A 21,078-nucleotide genomic window follows, 5' to 3' on the forward strand; every position below is an offset into this window, starting at 1 on the left:
TAGGTCAGCCATTGTAAGAACAGAATGCTGGACTAGATTGGGCCATTGGTCTGATGCAGCAGGACACTTCTTAGGCTCTTAAATTTTATGTATAGAAAGCATACATACATGCCTTCCTTGAATGTTTTTGTGCAGCTGAAAGGTGCCTTCCTTGAAGTGTGAGAACGCCCCTAGATGGAAAAATGTGCATTGCTTTACATGGCTGGAATGTACCCTACGGTAGAAAGATTTAAAAAATCATTTGACTGATTAATATTCCACAGCCTCTTAAATGTGTTTGTGGGTGGGTGGGTGGAGCGGTTATTGTTTTGTTGTTTTAGTTTTAACTATTTATTTTTGCTTTCATCTTGTATTTTTAATTTTGTGAATTACACCGAGTTTTTTAATGAAGGGGGTATAGAAATTTAATAGTAATAAATAAGTATCTGTTGCTCCTCCCACTTTTGCCTCTGCCCCCGCCCACCATTGGTATGTGCACCCTGTAATAATGTCAATTTCCTGTATTCCAAAAATCTGTTTGCTCGGGGCACCAAGACTCTTTGTTTCATGAAACTGACTAATAATCCAGAGTTTCCTCTCTGAGATTTGCTGCTTAGATGTAATTATGCAGTATATGTTTGCAGTGTTTCTCCTTGTACCAGTCTGGGTATGTAATCAGGGAAGGGGAGGTCTTTGATTCAGTTCACATTTAAATATTAAGCTACCTAATTCACACTGACACAATACGAAATGGAAACACAGCTGTCCTTTGAAATTTGTACTTCTCTTAATTTTGAAGCACAGTTCTCTAGCTGAGTGACTTCTACAAAAATTCATACTTACTGGACTAAAGTGTGCAGTAAAATGCATATATCAGTTAAAATAGTATACAAAAAATGCATTATATTGCAGGGGGGGTTTGCTATGTAAAAATGCGTATATTAGGAAAATCACCATACCAAGATACATGTATTAGGAGAAGTAAAAATGCTGATGAAAATTCATGAGGACTACACACACACATATAACAAACAGATGTGGAAATGTGGAGAACAGAATATATGTCTGGGAAATTAGAAAATGAGAAAAGCTGATTTTGCCAGAATCTCCCATCCCTAAGATATAATACCTCCCCCCCCCCAAACAACACTTCATGGATTGATAATAGATTTGTGGCTTTCTCCAATATCAGGAATTGGGAAGCTATGACCCTTCAACTCCCATAATCCCTGGCCATTGGATGATAGAACATCTGGAGGGTATCACTTCCCTGTCCTATATGAACCTCCCTATAAATTATGATAATCTTCCAAGTTCCTCTTGTATGTCCCAGTTTGGAAAAAAAAAACATGAGCAAGGACATTTCTGCAGTAACACCCTGGTCCTCACCATATCCCTGGTGGTGTTCAGGCAGGCAATGAAGACATTCCACATGGCTTTTAATGTAGGACCCTCTTGACTGGTATTTTATTGTGAGTGTATTCTGCAGCATGCTCTTGACCCAAAAGTCACTTCTGCACCATATATTTGGAGGTGAGGGAAAGGGGGTTTTATTGGGTTTTTTTTTGTTTTTCTTCCTGTTTTTATTATGTATTTTGTGTTTTGATCTTTTATTTTGATGCTGTGAGCCGCCCTGAGATCTTCGGATGAAGGGCAGTATTCAAAGTTAATAAATAATAATGATATAAAATAATAATATATTTAAAGCATTCTTATACCACTTTAAACAGTCGTGGCTTCCCATCAAAGAATCCTGAAAACTGTAGTTTTTAAAGAGCTTGGAATTGTAGCTCTGTGTTTGGGTAAACTACAGGTCCCAGGATTCAGTGGTGTAAATGTGTGTTAAATATATTGTGCAGATGTGACTGATCAGGGTGTATCAGCTAAGATTTTTTTCTGCTTTATTTGTTGCTGGTGATTTATTCTACTTTATTAGTTGTTGTTATTCATTATGCACATTTCACTGTAAGACCCATGGGCAGGTTACAGCAGTTTGAAATATAACATTAGTTAAATAATGTTTCTCCAGCGCTACCACATTATTGCTGTCCTAAGGGGCTATAGAGCATCCAAAGTGGGACAAAAATAATAATAATACTCCAGAACATTTGTGGTGTGAAAAGTTAAAGGATTTCAGCAGTAAGCCACAAGACATGCAGTGACTAAAGAAAAAACAGTGTTTCTGCCTCCAAACCTTTGAAGATGTAAACAGTATTGAAAGTGGAATAGTGTGTGGACACCCCAATAGCATCATGGGCACGAAACATTAGCCATGCACAATAAAAAGGACTTTTGGAGGAGTGCGAACTCTGTTCCCTTCTTATTTTTAAGGCTTTAGTTTTAATTTTCGTTCCTTGATGTTTACATGGGGGGGGGGGAACCATTTGAGAGGGGCTTCGCTAGGGCTAGAAAAGCAACAATATATACACACACACACACAGTGTGTGTGTGTGTGTGTGTGTGTGTGTGTGGCATTTTGTAGTCCAAGAAAAACTGCTGCCGCTGTTCACTTTCTGGCCTTTAAAAGACTGCAAGTCAAGTCCTCTTGACTGCAACAGATTAACATGGCCACTATCCCTCTGCAATTGTTCTCCTCTGTTGATGATGTTGTTTTTCCTACTTGGAGTGGTTCAGAGGGTTAAACCTATGAAGCTCTGGTTCCTAGAAAGGCCTGTGGAAATTTGAGATGAGAGCTGCAGAGAGAGGGGGGGGGGGAAGGAAGGCTCCCTTTCCCTTCTCGTCCCGCCTCCCGCCTCCGGTCTGACATGAGAAACGGCCTCTTGCATCTCGCTTCCCAACCCGGGAGCAATCGAAGGGCTGCGGCAGACACAAAGGCTGCAAGGCGCGGGTGAGTTCAAGGAAGGAAGGGGGGGACACCCGGATGCAAGCTACAAAGTAGTGGCAGCGGGAGGGGGGCTGAGTGGGAGAGACGAGAGAGATGGGGAACTAATGCCAGAGGGAAGGAGCAGGGGGTCCTCGGAGAAACTTAAAAGTGTGCAAAATTCGACTCGGAGCACTTGTGTGCCCAGATGTCATGTGGTTTGACATGGGTGCTTTAATGCGATCTGGATTCGCACGGTCGCCAGGAACTGTTATTGCAGAAGAACTGAGAGAGCGGCAGGCTGTCACCCCGAGAGGCAGGCCCTAAATCGGAGGCTTTCCAAACTGTGCCCCGGGGAATCCGGGAGTCCCTCTGAAGCGGAACTCTGCGAGGGGATCAGTAATGGCGGACCAGCTTCCTGGGGCAGCAGGCTGGGGGGAGATGGGGGGGATCAGCTTCCTGTTGCCACTGATCTTCCTCCAGGCAGGTGGGGCAGTGTGTCTCAGGTGCACTCAAAGAGGATGGGATGGCGAGGCCCAAGCCCGCCTGGCCAGCACAGTGCATGAACTGAACAGAGCATCCCACACCTTGAATCCTCTTGCGGGGAGTTCCATGGATAACATAGCCAGCTAGATGAGACAATGCGAGAAGGGTATTGACTTTGAAAAGTGCTAGTCTGTGTTGGTCACTGGTCCTTTGGAAGTTGTCGGGGGACGCATATTCCCCTTACAAGTCCCAGAGTTCCCTGGGAAGGGGAACTGAGTGTTAAACCACTCCGGGGATTATAGCTCTGTGCCTTGAATAGGAGTCTCCTAACAATTCTCAGCACCCTGAACAAACTACAGTTCCCAGGATTATGTGGGGGAAGCCATGACTGTTTAAAGTGATATAATACTGCTTTAAATACATAGTGCAGATGGGGCCTGGGAGAGGATAGGGGGAAGGGGCTCAGTCTCACAACGCCAAAGTGAGCCAGCAAGTTATTTAATACACATTTATTCCATCTTTTAAGATGGACCTTGGCATCAGTTATCAGTGTCTTGGTTACTTCCAGGCTGGAAGACAGCAATGCTATTCATGCAAAGCTGCTTTAAAAAACATACAAAACCAATGCCTCATAAACTTCCAATTGATGCAAAATGTTGCTGACAGGCTTGAGATCTGGCACCTAAAATTTGGAGTTTTGTGGCTCTAACTGCAATGGTTGTCTGCTTTTGTTTTGGAGCTTTGTGTCATGAGTGGCTGCTATTAGTTGTTAAGGACCTGGAATGGCTTTGGGGCCAGGCCACCTCAGTAATCTCTTGCACCCATGTGAACCAGTGGGCACTGAGGATCAGCTTCGGAGGTCCTGTGCTCTGCCCTTTTCCATGTGTGAAATTAGATGGGCCATGATGATAAAAGTGGCCTTTGTTGGTGGTGGCCCCACAATTGTGGAATGCCCTTCCCACGACAAATTCACCTGGCCTTTCTTTCTGCCTTTCTGTTGGTATACACTCCATACGTTTAAAGCACATGACATGCCCTCAAAAACCCTGGGAACAGTCTGTAAGGGTGCTGGGAATCACAGCTGTATGAGAGAGAAATTACAGTTCCCATTATTCTTTGGGAGGGAGTCATGGATGTGCTTTAAACGTATTGTGTGTGTGCAGCTTTAAAACAAAAACACACAAATTAGCAACTTGCTGTTCTTAGATCTTTGCTGAAGTTCTGTTAGCAATCCCTCCAATAGTCTTATACATTGTTGCTTTGTTATTCAAGGATCGACAACGTGGCACCCAAGAGCGCACAGGTTTCTGCAGAGGCCTTAATCGGTGCTTGCTAGATCCCCTTCCCCCTACTTGAATTAGGCTTGGAAGATGCATTTTGTTGTAACCAATAAAAGAGGTTGTGGTGTGTGCCCATGAGTCCCAGATTCAGTTCCCAGCATCTCCAGGCAGGGTTGGGAGAGACTCTCCCGCCTGGAACCCTGGAGAGCTGCTGCCAGTCAGTGTAGACAATATTGAGCTAAATCATGGGTAGGCAAACTAAGGCCCGGGGCTGGATCCGGCCCAATTGCCTTCTCAATCTGGCCCGTGGACGGTCCAGGAATCGGCGTGTTTTTACATGAGCATAATGTGTCCTTTTATTTAAAATGCATCTCTGGGTTATTTGTGGGGCATAGGAATTTGTTCATTTCTCCCCCCAAAATATAGTCCGGCCCCCCACAAGGTCTGAGGGACAGTGGACCAGCCCCATGCTGAAAAGGTTTGCTGACCCCTGAGCTAAATGGACCAGTGATCTGATTCATTATGTTCTGTGTCCCTGAATAGACCAGGACCAGACCAGACTGTGGCCCGTGGACTTCAATCTGGAGGTCTGTGGTGTGTGTGTAGAACAGCGGGTGCAGCAACTGTGAACAGCGGGTGCAGTGTGTTAAATATTCATGTTGAGTTCTAATTGTATTTTTATTGCTGCTTTTGCATTGTATTTTTTATGTATTATCGTACCTTCTATTGTAGTCTATGTCAAAAAATAAAATACAATTTAAATAATAAAAGAAGCAATAAAAACACAGTTAAAAATCCTGCAGCATCTAGCACAGTGCTACAATGGACAGAAAAAACCCATTAACTGGTCTGCTAAGACTCTCAGCAGTTTTCAAGTGGTTGGGGTGGGGGGAAGAATCATAGAATTGTAGAGTTGGAAGAGACCACAAGGATCATCTAGTCCCACCCCCTGCAATGTAGGGGGAACTGCTGAAAGAGGCTATGTATTTATACCGATCAGTTTATTGTGGTCTTGGAGCTGCTGGTACATAACATGACGTCGCCGTTATCAAAACGCTGTGCCACATTTTGCTTGTCCACTCTCACCATTTAATCTGGATTTACTGTTTCTGTGTTTTTTTACTTAGTGGATTTTCGACAGAGACAGTAAGATCAGATTAAATGTGGAAATAGTATGGGCTGGCATCTTGATGATGCCATGTTATGTGTGGATGCTGCACACAACTTGCACACATTCGCAGCACTGAGCTCGCACTGAACTGCTGTATGGAAGTGCCGTTGGACTGCATGGATGGAGCCTCATTGCCAGCACTGGAAGAAACTTGAATGACTATGTTCTACTTCTGCGGTCGGAGGAAGCAATGCTTCTGAATAGCAGTTGCTGGAAACCTCAGAAGGGGAGAGGGCTCTTTTGCTCGGGTTGTGCTTCCAGGCTTCCCATAGGCATGTGGCTGGTTATCGTGAGAACTTTTAACTTGCTTTTTATAATTATTTTACTGTATGGTTTTATGGCTTTCTATACCCCTGTGATACAATGGTATATAAATGTTTTTTTAAAATAAATAAACAAGAAAGAAAGAAATAGGACTAAGATGGGCCAATGGCTTGATCTAGCAGGGCTCTTCTTAAGCACATCTGGTAGTGCAGCAATAAAACTGCTAGCACATTCACAAAGCTAATCAGGGTCTGCTATGGTTTCAGATTGGATGGGGGGCCATGTGTTGAGATTCCTGGGTTGGACCAGATGTCTGTTGGGGCCCCTTCCAACTCTACAATTCTAATATATTTTTTAATGTTCTTATGGGTTATCAATCCATTCCCAAGGGCAGTTCAAAGATCTGCAGGGTAAAGAGTGGCTTGCCCCCCATGGGGATCCATAGTCCAAATGGAACCAGTGATGTAGGGGAAAGTGGGCTGTTCATCGTAGGACATCTTGAAGCAGAGGTTGAATGTGAAATTCCTACCCTCCTACCCCAACTTAAGTCTGAAATGGGACAGAGCTAGGAACAAAGGAAGTGGCCTTATCTTGGCCCATCCAGCTCAGTATTGTCTACACTGACCAGCAGAGGCTCTCCAGGGGTCTTTCTCTTAGCCCTACCTGGATATACCCGGGATCGAACCCAGGACTTTTGGCCTAGACAGCAGATGCTCGACCACTGAGCTAGGAATATAGGGAGCTGCTGCTTGAAATTGGTGTTTCTCCTTGTTGCAGCAGTCGTAATGCGCCGAAATATATGGAATTAGAACTGTGATGTAATGAAACCGAATCTATAAGAAATAAAAGAAGCAACTGACCTGCAATTAAAAATCAATGAATATTTAATGAGATGGATGGGCTATCTCTTGTCTTCAACCACAAATCCACATACATACTGCAGGCCACTGACATCCCACCAGTTGTCAAAGAGAAAAATAACTACCAAACTTTTAGAAGACATCTGAAGGCAGTCCTGTTTAGTGAAGCTTTTAATGTTTAATAGGTTATTGTATTTTAGTGTTCTGTTGGAAAAATATTATTGTTGTTATGAAGCTCAGGGTCCTCCTCCTGAGGTCCCATATTCTCATCCTCCAGCTTGTTCCAGCTCCCAAATCTCCCGTTCCTGCTCATCACCCTCTCCAAGACATCTCCATGGGGTCTAAGACACAAGGTTCTTCTTCTGCTCTTAATTCAGCATAAGCTCTCATTGGTCGCCCCCCTGCCCCATTTTTGGGATACATAACAAAATTTACTTTACCCTCTTTCCCATTCAGGAGCTGGATTCGGAAACCAAAATGGAGGAACAGGAACCTGCAGGACCTGAACCACGAGAGACTTTGGAGGGGGGAGCCCGAGACCTTCATGTCGTTCAGGTCGGGGCCACCGGGGAGTTGATGGAAGGGGCCACGCCTCAGCAGTTTAAACGGGAGCCGGAGGACCATTGTTGGGAGTCCCAGTTGCAGGACTTCTTGAAGGCGATGCAGCCCTCCCGTTCGGGATGGAGGAACCCCCAACCACCCCAGTTTTCACTAGGAGAAGACACAAAGTATTTCCAGACCTCCTTCAAGGGAGGGGCTGAAGGTGGCCGGTGGCCTAAGGTCGAGTGCATGGACCAGAGCCCCCCGGGCCTCAGTGGAGACACCAGCAAGGCCTACGAGAGCAGCCGAGAGTCACCGGTGAAAGTGAAGGAGGAGGTTCTGGACGAGGATCTGGTCAACGTCGAGATGAGGCGGCAGCGCTTCCGCCTCTTCTGCTATGAGGAGGCCGAGGGGCCCCGAGAGGTTTGCAACAAGCTCTGGGAACTTTGCCACCAGTGGCTGCGGCCGGAGACTCACAGCAAGGAGCAGATCCTGGAATTCCTGATCTTGGAGCAGTTTCTGACTGTCCTGCCTCCGGAAATGCAGAGCTGGGTCAGGGACCAGGGCCCCGAGACTTGCACCCGAGCCGTAGCCCTGGCAGAGCGGTACCTGCAAGAGTCGGAGGAACCCGAACATAAGGCAATTGTTTTGGATTAAGGGTTTGGGGCTGGTGGTAAGTGTACCTGTAGCGTTCATGTTTTTTATACTTGTCTGACCATTATGCATCTCTCTCTCTCTTTTTAAAAAATTAGCTGTCAGGCTCCTTGGAGAAGCCATTTAACTCTCCCATGTCAGATCATTCGCCAGCTGCTGTCCTGAAGATGCAGCTCCCCTTGGAGGAAAAGCAGGAGGATGACTGGGAGGCCACCTTATCTGGTAAGTATTCCTGCAACCCCAGGGGCGAGGGACTCTCACCAACCCCAGCCAATATGTCCAATGCTCAGGTATGATCAGACTTGAAGTCCCCTGCTGTCTCCTTGATCACTCTTTCTCAGTCTAAACCACCTTACAGGCTTGCAAGTGTAGCAGAGCTGTTGGAGTGCCACACTAGAACCTGGGGGACCACGATTAAAATCCCCATTCAGCCATGCAGCTCACTGGGTGACCTTGGGCCAGTTAACTGCTTTTCAGCCTAGCCTACCTCGCAGGCTGTTGTGGAGATTAACTGAGGAGGGGGAGAAACATGTACACCACCTTGAACTCCTTGGAGAAACGCCACCTTGAGCTCATTTTTGAGTAAGGGTGGGGATCGCTGGAATAAATAAAATAATGCAGTATTCCGTTGTGGAATTAGCTTGTCGGTGTTAGCTAAATGGAATCTCATGGTTTGTTGGGAGGTCAAAGAGGAAAGAAGGCTGTTGCCCACACATCCTGTTTGTGGGCTTGCTAGAGGGGTACCCGGTTGGCTACTGTGGGAAAGAGGAAGCTGGCCTCTGGGGTGATGCAGCAGGGCCCTTCACTACGATTCTTATACAGTGGTACCTCGGGTTAAGAACTTAATTCGTTCTGGAGGTCCGTTCTTAACCTGAAACTGTTCTTAACCTGAAGCACCACTTTAGCTAATGGGGCCTCCTGCTGCCGCCGCGCCGCCGGAGCCCGATTTCTGTTCTCATCCTGAAGCAAAGTTCTTAATCCGAGGTGCTATTTCCAGGTTAGCGGAGTCTGTAACCTGAAGCGTATGTAACCTGAAGCGTATGTAACCACTGTATTTGTGTTCCAACAGGTAATGAGCAAGTGCAAGATGATGACGACGAGGAGTCATCCTTTCAGGCCGACCGGCCTGATCAAGTGGGTATTGGTGGGGCATCGCTGGAAAGAGCCAAAGGGAAAGGTTTCCAAGGCCTTGAGATGGACGGGAAGACTGAAAGTCGCCAGGGGCCAGAAGGTCACCTGGAAAGCCCTCCTGGGAAGGCCGCCAAGCTTTCTGAGGAAGGTGAGAGGGGCTTACGGGAAGGTTCCTCCCAGGAGGGAACCCACAGGCACGCTGACTCGGGGGAAAGCTCCTGCCAGAGCTTTGGCCATCAGGAAATGCAGCCGATTGAAAAGCCCCACAAATGCTCCTTTTGCGGGGCGAGCTTCTACGAGAGAACCCACCTGGTGATCCACGAGAGGATCCACACCGGGGAGAAGCCCTACAAGTGCTCGGTGTGCGAGACCTGGTTCTCGCACCCCTCTGAGCTCATGAGGCACGAGGAGACCCACATGCCCGAGAAGCCTCACAAGTGCGCGGTCTGCGGGAAGAGCTTCAACCAGAAAGCCTCCCTGATCACCCACGAGAGGACCCACACGGGCGAGAAGCCGTACGAGTGCTCCGAGTGCGGGAAGAGCTTCAGCACCAGCTCCCAGCTCATCACGCACAAGAGGGTCCACACGGGAGAGAAGCCCTACAGCTGCTCATACTGCGGCAAGAACTTTAACCAGAAAGCCTCCCTCATCACCCACAAGAGGACCCACACGGGAGAGAAGCCCTACGAGTGCACGCTATGCGGGAAGAGCTTCAGCGCTTGCTCGCAGATAATCAACCACATCCGGGTGCACACCGGAGAGAAGCCCTACGAGTGCTTGGAGTGCGGGAAGCGCTTCGGGAGCAGCTCCCACCTCACCGACCACAAGAGGACCCACACGGGCGAGAAGCCGTACAAGTGCCCCGACTGCGGCAAGAACTTCAGCCGGAGCTCCAACCTGACGGCGCATAGCCGGATCCACACGGGAGAGAAGCCATATATATGCTCAGGGTGCGGCAAGAGCTTCCGGCAGAAAGCCTCCCTCATCACACACAAGAGAACCCACACGGGAGAGAAGCCTTTCGAGTGCTCCGAGTGCGGCAAGAGCTTCATCTCCAGCTCTCGGCTCGTCAGCCATAAGCGGGTCCACACGGGGGAGAAGCCCTACGAGTGCTTGGAGTGCGGGAAGTGCTTCATTTCCAGCTCCCACCTCCTAAGTCACAAGAGGGTCCACACAGGAGAGGAGCCATATAAATGCGCGTAAGAGCGGGGAGAGGCTTTGGTCACTAGACCGGCCCTCCTGATGGGGCCACTTCACCCATCGCCCCGGCCAGGAATCTTGTAAATCAGGGATGGCCTTAGCTTCTGTAATCTCGAGGGCAGTTTTTATTCTCTACACCTAACATTAAGGCGTGGAATCTCTCTTACAATTTAGAAAGAAGACACGTATATTTTTTCTCTCCATAGGTATAAGTTTCCTCCAAAGGCTGGTCATTCATCCTGGCTGTTAAGGCTTGCTGGTGTGATGGGCATCAACATGGCTAGGCCTGTGGTTTGTGCAGATCTCCCAGCCTCCAGCCCATGAGGAGTGCGCAAGTGTAGCACATGTGCATGCTGCATTCCCCACCTCCATCCCCCATGCATAAAGGGAGATGCGCACATTCGGCTAGAAGGACCTGTGGTCTGACTTGGCACAAAGGCAGGTTTGTTCTTATGGTCCCTACCACCTGCCTGTGATTCCCAGCTAGCAAACTCCACGGACCATCCCTGAGGTCAAGGGAAGGGCCGTGGCTCACTGGTTGTACACAAGCTATGCAGTTCCAGACTCAGTCCCCACAGCCTCCAGCTAGGGCTGGGAGAATCCTGTGCCTGGAACCATAGAGAGCAGCTCACAGTCAGTGTAGAAAGTTCTGAGCCAGAGGGACCTGCAGGTTGACCATATAAGGTAACCTCCTGTGTTCTGGTGACTCTCTTTGGGTCAGGGATGGGGCCCTCTGTCTGGTGCTGAACTGCAACTCCCATCACCCTTCTCTGCTGGCCATGTCAGCCAGGGCCAATGGGAGTTGGGAGTCAACAACATCTGGAAGCTCCCTATCCCTGCCACAGAGAATAGCCAAGGTGGAAGGACTCGGCACGAAGATGAACAATTCAGCTCTTGCAAGGCAGTGTCTCTCAAGGCAGCTTTCCATTATGGAAACCTGTCCAGAGCATCTCGTCCGCTGAAGCAGCCCTGAGCGGTCGCCACCACAAAATGGGAGCTTGTTGCAAAGGATTCTGGGAAATTTATTATGACATACACCCACCCACACATAGTTTGCATGGAAACACCTGCCTGGGCCTTTTGAGCCTCTAAATTTGGCACCGCCTTGAAGCTCGACGGTGTCTTTCAGCACACCCAACCCACTCTTATAGATGAGCATTTCATTGGTTTTGAGAATATTGGTCCTTTCAGAGGACAGCTTGTCCTCCATTTCCTTTCTTCTCCTCTGAGAAATTGCCAAGCATTCCCATTCGCACCTCAAGATGTAGTTTGAAAACACTTCTGATAACTCTGTCCTCCTTCCCTTGTCATTGGAAAGCTGGCAGGGTGTAGATTTGTAGAAGCAAAAGTATTTTATGGGATGGCAGGAGACCTGTGTAACTGTTATTCTCCTCTGCCACCCAACCACTGCGCCACAAGTTTCTTGCAGGCAAACGCTCCTCTGCTGCACCTGGCTGAGAACAGATTAATCCAGTCCCACTGTGTTTTACCACCTCTAGCCTGTGACGTGTGGCCCTATTTTTGTCTCCCCGCCCTGAGTGAATCTAGGGCAAGCTCACCTCTGCCCTTCATTTTTCTGCTTGGGTGGGTGGGGATATTTGTATGCATGCTGTACTGACCTCCTCTGAAGAGGGCCTGAGCAAATAGACAAGGCCATGAGCTAAGCACACATTGCAGGTAGAGCACCACAAATGGTCCCCTCCCCACCCAGAAATATGATGTAAATCGCTAGATGGATCACCCTTTAACTGCTTTCAAGGTCACAGCGAAAGTGCCTGCCCCCAGTCTTAACATAGATAGAATTGTAGAGTTGGAAGGGATCCCAAGGGTCATCTAGTCCAACCCCCTGCAATGCAGGAATGTTGAGCTCTTGCTGCTCACTTGCTTGGCCTGACTAATTCAGGCCTCTTTCCAGACCCGTTGTATTAATCAACCAAGGGAATCTATAGTTTTATAGAACAATGGTGGGGAACCTCAGCCCCTGGGGTCCAGAATGCGGCCCTCCAGACCCCTTTGCCACTAGTTTGAAGTTCCTGGGAGACTGCCCATGAGGGACTGTGGCCTCTGGCTGAGAAAGTTTCCTATAGAGGCAGAAGGTTGTTTGGGATTGTGGTGATAGTTGCAGCAGATTGACAAATAGATTCTTACTCCTGGTTGTTTTACAGTAGCAACAGCTAAGCACACCCAATTCCCAAGAAACCTCCTGGGCTGCCAAAATGGGGGGAAAAACTAAGTAGTGATTTACTGTGGTATAGAAAGACTTGAAGCTCAGTTCAATTCTGGTACTGGAAACAAGCTAGGCTTATCATGTGTTTAGGAGACCCTGTTATGTTAAAGAATTGATTTTTGGGGGAGGAGGGGTTAACATGACTCTGCACATGGTTCTGGACTCTGACTCCCAGCAGCCCCAGCTAGCATGGCCAGTGAACAGGGATCATGGGAGTTTAAGTCTCAGCAACCTCTGGAGGACTGCAGGTTCCTCATCTCTGATACACAGCAAATGTGGAAGCAGGGCTGAGAAACCATTCGAGTCCTGAAAACCGTAGTTTGTCAAGGCTGCTGTCCTCATGGAACAGTTCCCACACCCTTAACAAACTACGGTCCCCAGGATTCTCTAGGACTGCTAAAGTGGTGTAAGAGTCCCCTGAATGCACTGTGTGATGGGGGAGAGGTTGGATTCAGTTTGCATTTAAAGGCGAACTTGCCTAATTTGCGTCTTCTGAAACAATGAACAATCCAAAACACAGCCATCCTTTGAACTTTGCACTTCTCTGAATTTTGCCATGCGGTCGTGCAGGCAAACAGTGTGTACAAAATGCATATACTAGGGTCAGGTGTGCATATAAATGCACATGCTAGCAAAAATACCATTAAAATGAATTATATTAGAGGAAATTGCTTTGGGGAAATGTGCGTTTTAGGCAAAATTACATGCAAAAAATGTATATATTAGGATAAATTCACACTAAGATGCTGATGAATTTTCATGAGGATTTTTTATTTAGAGGAGAAAATTGCAAACTGATGTGGAAAAGCAGAGAAATGAATTTAAGATTAGGGAGAAATGAGAATCTGTACTTGACATATTTGTCCATGCCTAGTGTGGATGTGACCTTAGTATGGGGGTACTGGAAGAAGAGGAGGACTAAGGAGTGGAGAGCAAATTGCATAAAGTGTGTGTGAGTGAGAAAATTTTAAAAGCAGGTTAGGTGCATGTGCATTTTTTTCTTGGAGGAAGGGTGATTCTCTGGCTCGGTTCAGACATGCATGTACTGTACACTAGCAACTAAACACGTCTCTCTTGCAAAGGTCCAGTTTGAGGTGAATGTGAGAAGAAGCGCAAACTCTGTCCATCAATGAACAGACATGTTGGCCTGCCCAAAGCAGACAGTTGGCATGTCCTGGATAAAATGGGGCTCCCAGGAATAACTGGGATGGGAAGGGAAGGAAGGAGACTGCTTAACTGTCCCCCTCCAGGATGAAGGGAACGGAGCTTTATGGGGAAATTACATAATGCTGGGGTGGGAAACCAGTCTCCCTCCAGGTAAAATTGGACTACAACTCCCATCATGCCCGACTATTGGCTATGCTGACTGGAGCTGATGGGTCTTGGAGTCCACCAACATCTGGAAGACCACAGATTCTCCAGCCCTACTTTTAGAGTTCACTGTGGTATACAGTGTTGTTTTTCCAGAAAAAGAGGTGCTGGAACTCACCGTGAACGCCTCTTATACAGTCAAACCTCGGTTGTCAAACATAATCTATTCTGGAAGCCCGTTTAGCTTCCGAAACGTTTGACAACCAAGGTGTGGTTTCCGATTGGTTGTAGAAGCTTCCTGCACTCAAGCAGAAGCTACGTCGGACGTTCAGCTTCCAAAAAACATTAGAAAACTGGAACATTTACTTCCAGATTTTCGGCGTTCGGGAGCTGAATCATTAGAAAACGGGGCTGTTCGGGAGCCGAAGTTTGACTGTAATGGCAATGGCAGCCGCCTGAAAGGTGCCAAAACTGAGTTCTGGAGAGTTCTGGCTGAAAAAAAGTCCTAGGTGTATACAAGGTGAAGAAAAGCAAGTTCATGTAGAAGAGTTAGAACAGCGCAGCATACTGGGAGCAGAGGAGAAATTAATTTAGATCTCACCCACCCAAAAGTTGGACACGTCTTCTTGCAAAGGCAGAAAGGGAAGGTTTCGTGGGTGCTGCCAGGTGAGCTGTTTGTTGAGCCTTTGTCCTGCTTTGCTTGCAGGGAGATTAGAACGACATTCTGATTTGTTCGCGAGGAGACTAGATGGCGTAACATTGAGGCAAGTGTTTTCCCACACTTTCTTGAGCATTTCGCCACCCCGAAGGAAGTAGGTTTGTTGTGCAAGACTTCCAAATGAACTACCAACTATCATCGCACAACCCTGATTTTGCTCAGATTGTGATCCTCCTTGCAAATAATGACAACCTGGAAGTTCAGGCACAGCACTTGGGATCTAGAAAGGAGTAAAGGAAGGGATTTTTAAATAAATAAATACAAATAATCAATATTTTGAAGGATAGAGAGATAATGGTAGTCTTTTTGCTCCCCTCTCCCCACCCCCTTCCACTTGTAGGGCTGTTTTGGCTTGATCTGTTTTTTTCTCCCCTTCATATATCTAGGATTGGCCAGTTATGGCAGGCTGCTCCCCAGGTGGTGTTAAACTACAACTCCCATTAGCTATGCTGGCTGGGGCAGGTGGGAGTTGTAGCACAACAGCACCTGGAGGGCACCTGGTTGGTGAAGGGTGCTATGGGCACTCCATATAAATTGGGAACAACATGATAAGGAATCCTTGCACACTTAAGGCAGAACTGGGGAGCCTGCAGCCCTCTCTGTGTTGCTGTGCTCTCCACTCCCATCCACTTCAGCTAGCATAGTCAATAGGGATGATGGGAATTGTAGTCCAACCACATCTAGAGGGCCAGTAGTTCTCTCCCCCTGTGCTAAGGTAACAACGACAGCATCTGCCCCATAATTTGCAACTTCTTCAAGGAGCTCAGGGCCAAATACAAATGGAAAAGGGGGCAGGCAGGAGTGGAAATCAATTTTTGTTCAAACGAATAACCCTGTGAGGGAGACAAGGCTGGAGAGGAGGGACTTCCCATATGACGCTCAGTAACAGTGAAACTAGATGTGGGGTGGGAAAAGTTAATTGTATAGTTTATTCAATCCTGATTTCTTTTGTTAAGCAGGGGAATAAAGATTGTGATGGTAGAGGGAGGTGTTGTTCATCCCACGACGTGGAGTGTGTTTGGAGGGTGTGGGGGACGAACCTTGAACCCTCCCCAGCTCCCTTTCCTTGCTTATTGTCTTGAAGCAGTTTCCTCACTGGCAGTGAGGTGGGTTGGAGAGAAAAATGCTTGAAATACAATGACAAGGAAGGAGGTAGCATTTTGCTCCTCTCCCTTGCAAACACCCTTTTTTGTGGAAAAGTAGCCTCCAACCTTTCTGGACCTGAGACACTCACTATCAGCTCAGACACTTATTGGGGGTCCTCTCCCCCCCCCTATTTCTATACACAAACAGTTAAAGAACTAAACAAACATGGCGCTCCATCACAATTAGTTTCTCTTTCATGGATGTGGGGACATTTGAACCTGGCTCCCCTGTCTTTGCTGTACCGTGACAACATGGGACACAGTGCCTGGAAGGGCATGGGGACGGTATCATCCTCTCTAGGACTTCAGAACAAGGTCTTGCCCAAGCCTCCACAAGAGGAAAATGACCACATTTTCATCTTTCTACAAGAAGTAAGAGGGGTCAGAAAATGGACACCTTTCTCAAAGATGGGGCATCATGAAATGGACTCCTTTCTTGGAATCTGCCTGTACTGCTGGGAGAAATTGAGCTGCACTCTCTCTCTTGAAATTATGAGCCCACCGCCCTCCTCCGGCTTCCCTTGACCTCACTTATTCTTAAATCCACCTTTCACGTCCGTTTATATCCCTCGACGTGTCTGCATGTTTGCTGTTCACATGAAGAGGCACGGGGAGAGGTGAACACTGCTTCCTTCCTATGAATGTTTGTGAATCTGTAGTTGTAAAAATGCATTAAAAAAAACCCTTAAATTCAATTTATTAGGGATATGCATTACTTGTAGATTTTACATTAAATTCTTCCCCTCCTTTTTTGCCATTAATTTTTTATATCTCAAGATGACTTGTTCCATATAGAGAAGAAGCTCCAGTCTCAAGTTGTAAGGTGAATTACGGGTTTTATTTTCTGTTTCTCTTCTGGCTGCCTCTGAAATTCTGCCTAGGACCATTCTTTTCTCTAGCATTCTATTTCTGTGAAATGGCTGGAGGTTGATCCTTTTTTAAAAAAAAAAAAAGTGTAACAAAACACAGTTGTTAAACATGAATTTGCAGACTAAGATGGCAGAAAGAAGTGGCAGAATTGGTACCGTCCGCAGGCTTGGCTAAAACTTGTGTTGGGTTTGTCCTTCACAATGCAGGGTCGGAATCTCCTTCCCTGTAACTTGAAGCCATTGGTTTGGGTCCTACCTCCGGAGCAGGAGAAAACAAACTTGCTCCATCTCCCATGTGATGATAGCCTTTTAGATATTTGAAGATGGTTGTTATATCTCCTTTCAGTCTCCTCTTTACCAGGTTAAGCATATCCAACCCCCTGAACCATTCTTCATAAGACTTGATTTCCAGACCCTTGATTACCTTAGTTGCCCACACCTGTACATGTTCCAGCTTGTCAAATATCCTTAAATCGTGATGCTCAGAACTGGACACAGGACTCCAGGTGGGGTCTGACCGAGGCATAATAGTGCAGTCCTGTTACTTAATACAGCCTAGAATGGCAGTAGCTTTTTTTGCTGCTACATCACACTGCTGACTCATGTTAAGTTTGTGGTCTACCAAGACCCCTAGATCCTTTTCATATGTACTTCTGGCAAGCCAGGTGCCCCCCCCCATCTTATATTTGTGCAGCTGGTTCTTCCTGCCTAAGTGCATTTCAGCACCCAGGTAGTGGCCAGCTTGATCCCTCTGGGAGTCTGACAAGCAGGACCCAACTGCAAGAACACTCTTCCTCTCTTAACACTTCCAGCAGCTGCACTGAACTTGAGGAAAGGTGAGCTCTGAAACACCTTGCCACAAGGAAAATAGTGCAGCATAGAATTCAACCATTTTGAAAGATGGATTAGATTTCAGGGGGTGGGTGGGAATGACAGTAATTGCCAGATTATTATGTCAAATGTTGCCTGCATTTTGTGACTGGTGGGCCGCAATAATTTCCAGCAATCTGAAGGGGGGGGGATTTGGAGAAAAATTGTCCCGTATTTTTAAAAAACCCTTAACCTTTCCTCATAGGGAAGTTGCTCTAGTTGTTTGATAATTTTGATTGTCCTTTTCCATGTCCTTCCCAGCAACATCTTTTGTTAATCACTGTGCAGAGGCTGCCATTTCAGAGACTGCAGCTGCTGAGGAACATTTCTTTTTTACTATTGATTACATATTGCAGACCATTATAGTTTCCTAGTAGGTCTGAAGCCCAAAGGAGGAGGGGGGGGAGGAAAACCCTCTCGGCTTTTAAATCTCTGGGGGAGAAGCTGTTGCAGCAGAAATGACTACAGCAGACCGAGTGGAGAGGCTTTTATTGATTTTATTTATTTAGGGGGGAAATGCATATCCCGCCCTTCCCCCACAAAACACAGCGCTCGGAGCTGGCTCACAGCATATAAAACAATGCAATAAAAACAAACATAAACACAGGCAGTGGTGCAGCGGGTTTAAAAAACAAAACACACACAAAAAAAACAAGATGAAACAATAGTGTCAGCCAGAAGAACGCCTGGGCTAATGAAATGCTTGCATAAAATAACTGTTGTAACCAGGCAGTTTTAAGTTAAAAATGTGGGGCTAAATCAAGGGCATTTCGAGACAGCCTGTTTATTGAGCATTCATCCTGATTTGTTTGTGGGAGATTGGATAATGGGCACATCAGCACCACACATTTAAAGTGTCCCATGTGCTTTTCATAGAATTGTAGAGTTGGAAGGGACCCTGAGGGTCATCTAGTCCAGTGTTCCCCAACCTTGGGCCTCCAGCTGTTTTTGGACTACAACTCCCATAATCCCTCGCTAGCAAGGCCAGCTGTTTTTGGACTACAACTCCCATCATCCCTCGCTAGCAAGACCAGTGGTCAAGGATGATGGGAGTTGTAGTCCAAAAACAGTTGGAGGCCCAAGGTTGGGGAACACTGATCTAGCCCAACCACGTGTGGTGCAGGAATCTTAACTAAAGCACATCACTTCCCCAAAAGAATCCCAGGAACCATAGTTGGTTAAGGGTGCCAGAAATTGCACATCTGTGGGTGGAAACTACCATTCCCAATATTTTTTTGAGGGAAGTCATGAGCTTTGGCTGTGCTTTAAATGTGCGATGTGGATTGGCTCATCAATGCTGCACCACAGCAAGTGTTATGCCACAACTTTCCAGTGCGTTTCCCTGTCACTTTCCTTACTGCAAAAAGTCTGGTCTTTTGTGGGGGGAAGCGTATTTGTTGCAGAATAATAACTCCCTGTGTAATTGAATCCCATTCAAATACAGTGGTGCCCCGCAAGACGAATGCCTTGCAAGACGGAAAACACGTTAGACGAAAGAGTTTTCCGTTTTGGAGGTGCTTGGCAAAACGAATTTCCTATGGGCTTGCTTCGCAAGACGAAAATGTATTGCGGGTTCCCCCCCTTTTTTCTAAGCCACTTATCCGCTAAGCCAGTGTTTCCCAACCTTTTTTGGGCAAAGGCACACTAGTTTCATGAAAAAAATCTTGAGGCACACCACCATGCCAGATGGGGAAAGGTCACTTTTTACTTATGTAAAAAAAAATAAAAAAATAGTAACTTCCAACGAATTCTGTAGGTCTTGTTTCTGAATCATTAAAGCTGCATTTGGGAAGGATTCGTAAGGGCGCACAGCAACTCAGTCCCACCAACTCCACAGCAGGGTTCTCAGGTTCAGTGAAGGGCTCCCTCAGGGGGGCACATATATACACCTGGGCTCCCGAAAAGCTACCGCAAGAGCCCTTCAGGAGTTCACATAGCGCAGGCCTGAAGGCTGCAGCTTCCCACTTAGCATCCCGCCAGAGGAGGAAACCTCAAGTGGTCAACCTGTTTTTTTTCCCTCCCGCCTCCCTTTCGGAGCGCAGAGTTTTGAAGGCCGGCATCAACTCCGTTTTCCCGGATACTTCCCGCTCGAACCGAGGGCTGGGTGAAGCAAGGGCGGCGCTGCGCGTTTTACCTCCACGGCGCAGGGGCTCTGGCTCGCCTTCAGCCACCGCACGACAGCGCTGGCTGCCACTTCGTCCTGCAGCAACAGCTCCAAAACAGCCGCCATGCCCACCTCTCTCCTCCTCTAGCACTACCGCGTGTGCGAGCCTCCGGGGCGGGCGCACAAGGAGCGTGGGCGCCACCCCTCGACGCCGTCCCAAAAGCCGCCAAAAAGCCCTAAAAAAAGAGGAGCAGCAAAAAAAACACACCACACACGGGGGGCGTGTTCTAATTCGCTTCTAACTCCGGGTTAGAGCGCAGCACGTGGAGGATGGGTGGGGAAAGAGAGAGGAGGCGCACTGATAGAACGCCAGGCACGGGGGCCGCCAGGGAGAGCCAGCGCGCGCCGCGCCCCGGACGCTTGCGGCCACCGCCGTCCCTCCCTCCCAGGGAAGGCGGGATTAGAGCAAGCGCCCGGGCAGCAAGAAGCGCGCGCGCGCGCCGGCCCTGCCCTGGATCCCTCAGAACTGCCAGTCTCTGGGAAAGTGGGCGTGGCTTCAGAACTCTCAGGCAGCAGCGCCCGCCGCCCGGCAAGGCTTCCCATTGGGAGGCGCGAATGCTTTAGTGGACGGGGATTGGTGCAAATATAGGCAGGGCGGGCTGAGAGGAGGAGCCGCCGCCGAGGAGCAGCGGCACCAGCAGCGTTTCCTCTCCCCCCTCCCCTCCCGTGTCAACAAGCGGGGCGCCTGCGCCGGGGGTTTGCGCATCAGGCAGGCAGCCAGGCAGGCAGACGGCGAGAGCCCCGCGCTGGGCGGCCTCTCCTCGCCGCCGCCGCCCCACCTCTCGCCGCCCGACTCGCCCGCCTCCCTCCCACGGCACACCAGGCAACGCCTGGCGGCACACTAGTGTGCCGCGGAACACCGGTTGGGAAACACTGCGCTAAGCCAATAAAAGCCGCTAATAGCGCTAATCCGTCAATGGGCTTGCTTCGCAAGACGAAAAAACCGCTAGACGAAGAGACTCGCAGAACGGATTCTTTTCGTCTTGCGAGGCACCACTGTAGTGGCAGTCTGGAAATGCCCCGAGCTTTCCTTGCTGCAGCCTTTATGAAGCTGTGTCCCCAAGGCCCAGAGCAGGGAAACCTGTGGCACTCTAGGTCTGTGGCTCCCGCCACCCCTGACGGTTGGGCATGCTGACTTGGGCTGAGGAGAGCTGGGAATCCAACAGCACCTGGAAGGCCACAGGTTCCCCATCTCTGCCTTTCTCTGAAGCTTGCAGTGTTCAAGTTGCTCAAATGAGCAGCACCCTACTTAGGTACAAACTGAGTTCATGGATGTAGGAGACATGGGGCAGAAGTGAGGGTCTAACCTGTCCTCTGTAGTTCTAAATTTACCTCTCTCTTTTTTAAGTCCAGAAGTCAGCAGCAGAGCTAAAGTGATCTCTGAAACT

The 21,078-nt window shown here is 48.0% G+C and overlaps 1 protein-coding gene across 4 annotated transcripts in view; it reads left to right on the forward strand.

The window, feature by feature from the left end:
• Positions 1-16,482, forward strand: part of LOC309364463 (uncharacterized protein) — a 31,526-nt gene extending 15,044 nt beyond the window's left edge. For 3 of the 4 annotated variants that reach the window (XM_081901793.1, XM_081901790.1, XM_081901791.1), the window contains exons 2-4: positions 7,318-8,040; positions 8,154-8,277; positions 9,125-16,482. In XM_081901793.1, the coding sequence (XP_081757919.1) occupies positions 7,339-8,040; positions 8,154-8,277; positions 9,125-10,389 (2,091 nt within the window). In that variant the 5' untranslated portion in view covers positions 7,318-7,338 and the 3' untranslated portion in view covers positions 10,390-16,482. Of the gene's footprint in view, positions 1-2,680; positions 2,828-7,317; positions 8,041-8,153; positions 8,278-9,124 lie in introns of those variants that run through there. The other variant, XM_081901792.1, reaches the window with a different exon arrangement.
• The last annotated feature ends 4,596 nt before the right edge of the window (positions 16,483-21,078 follow it).

Source organism: Podarcis melisellensis, assembly GCF_964234715.1.
Source record: "Podarcis melisellensis genome assembly, chromosome: 2".
NCBI classification, from domain to species: Eukaryota; Metazoa; Chordata; class Lepidosauria; order Squamata; family Lacertidae; genus Podarcis; species Podarcis melisellensis.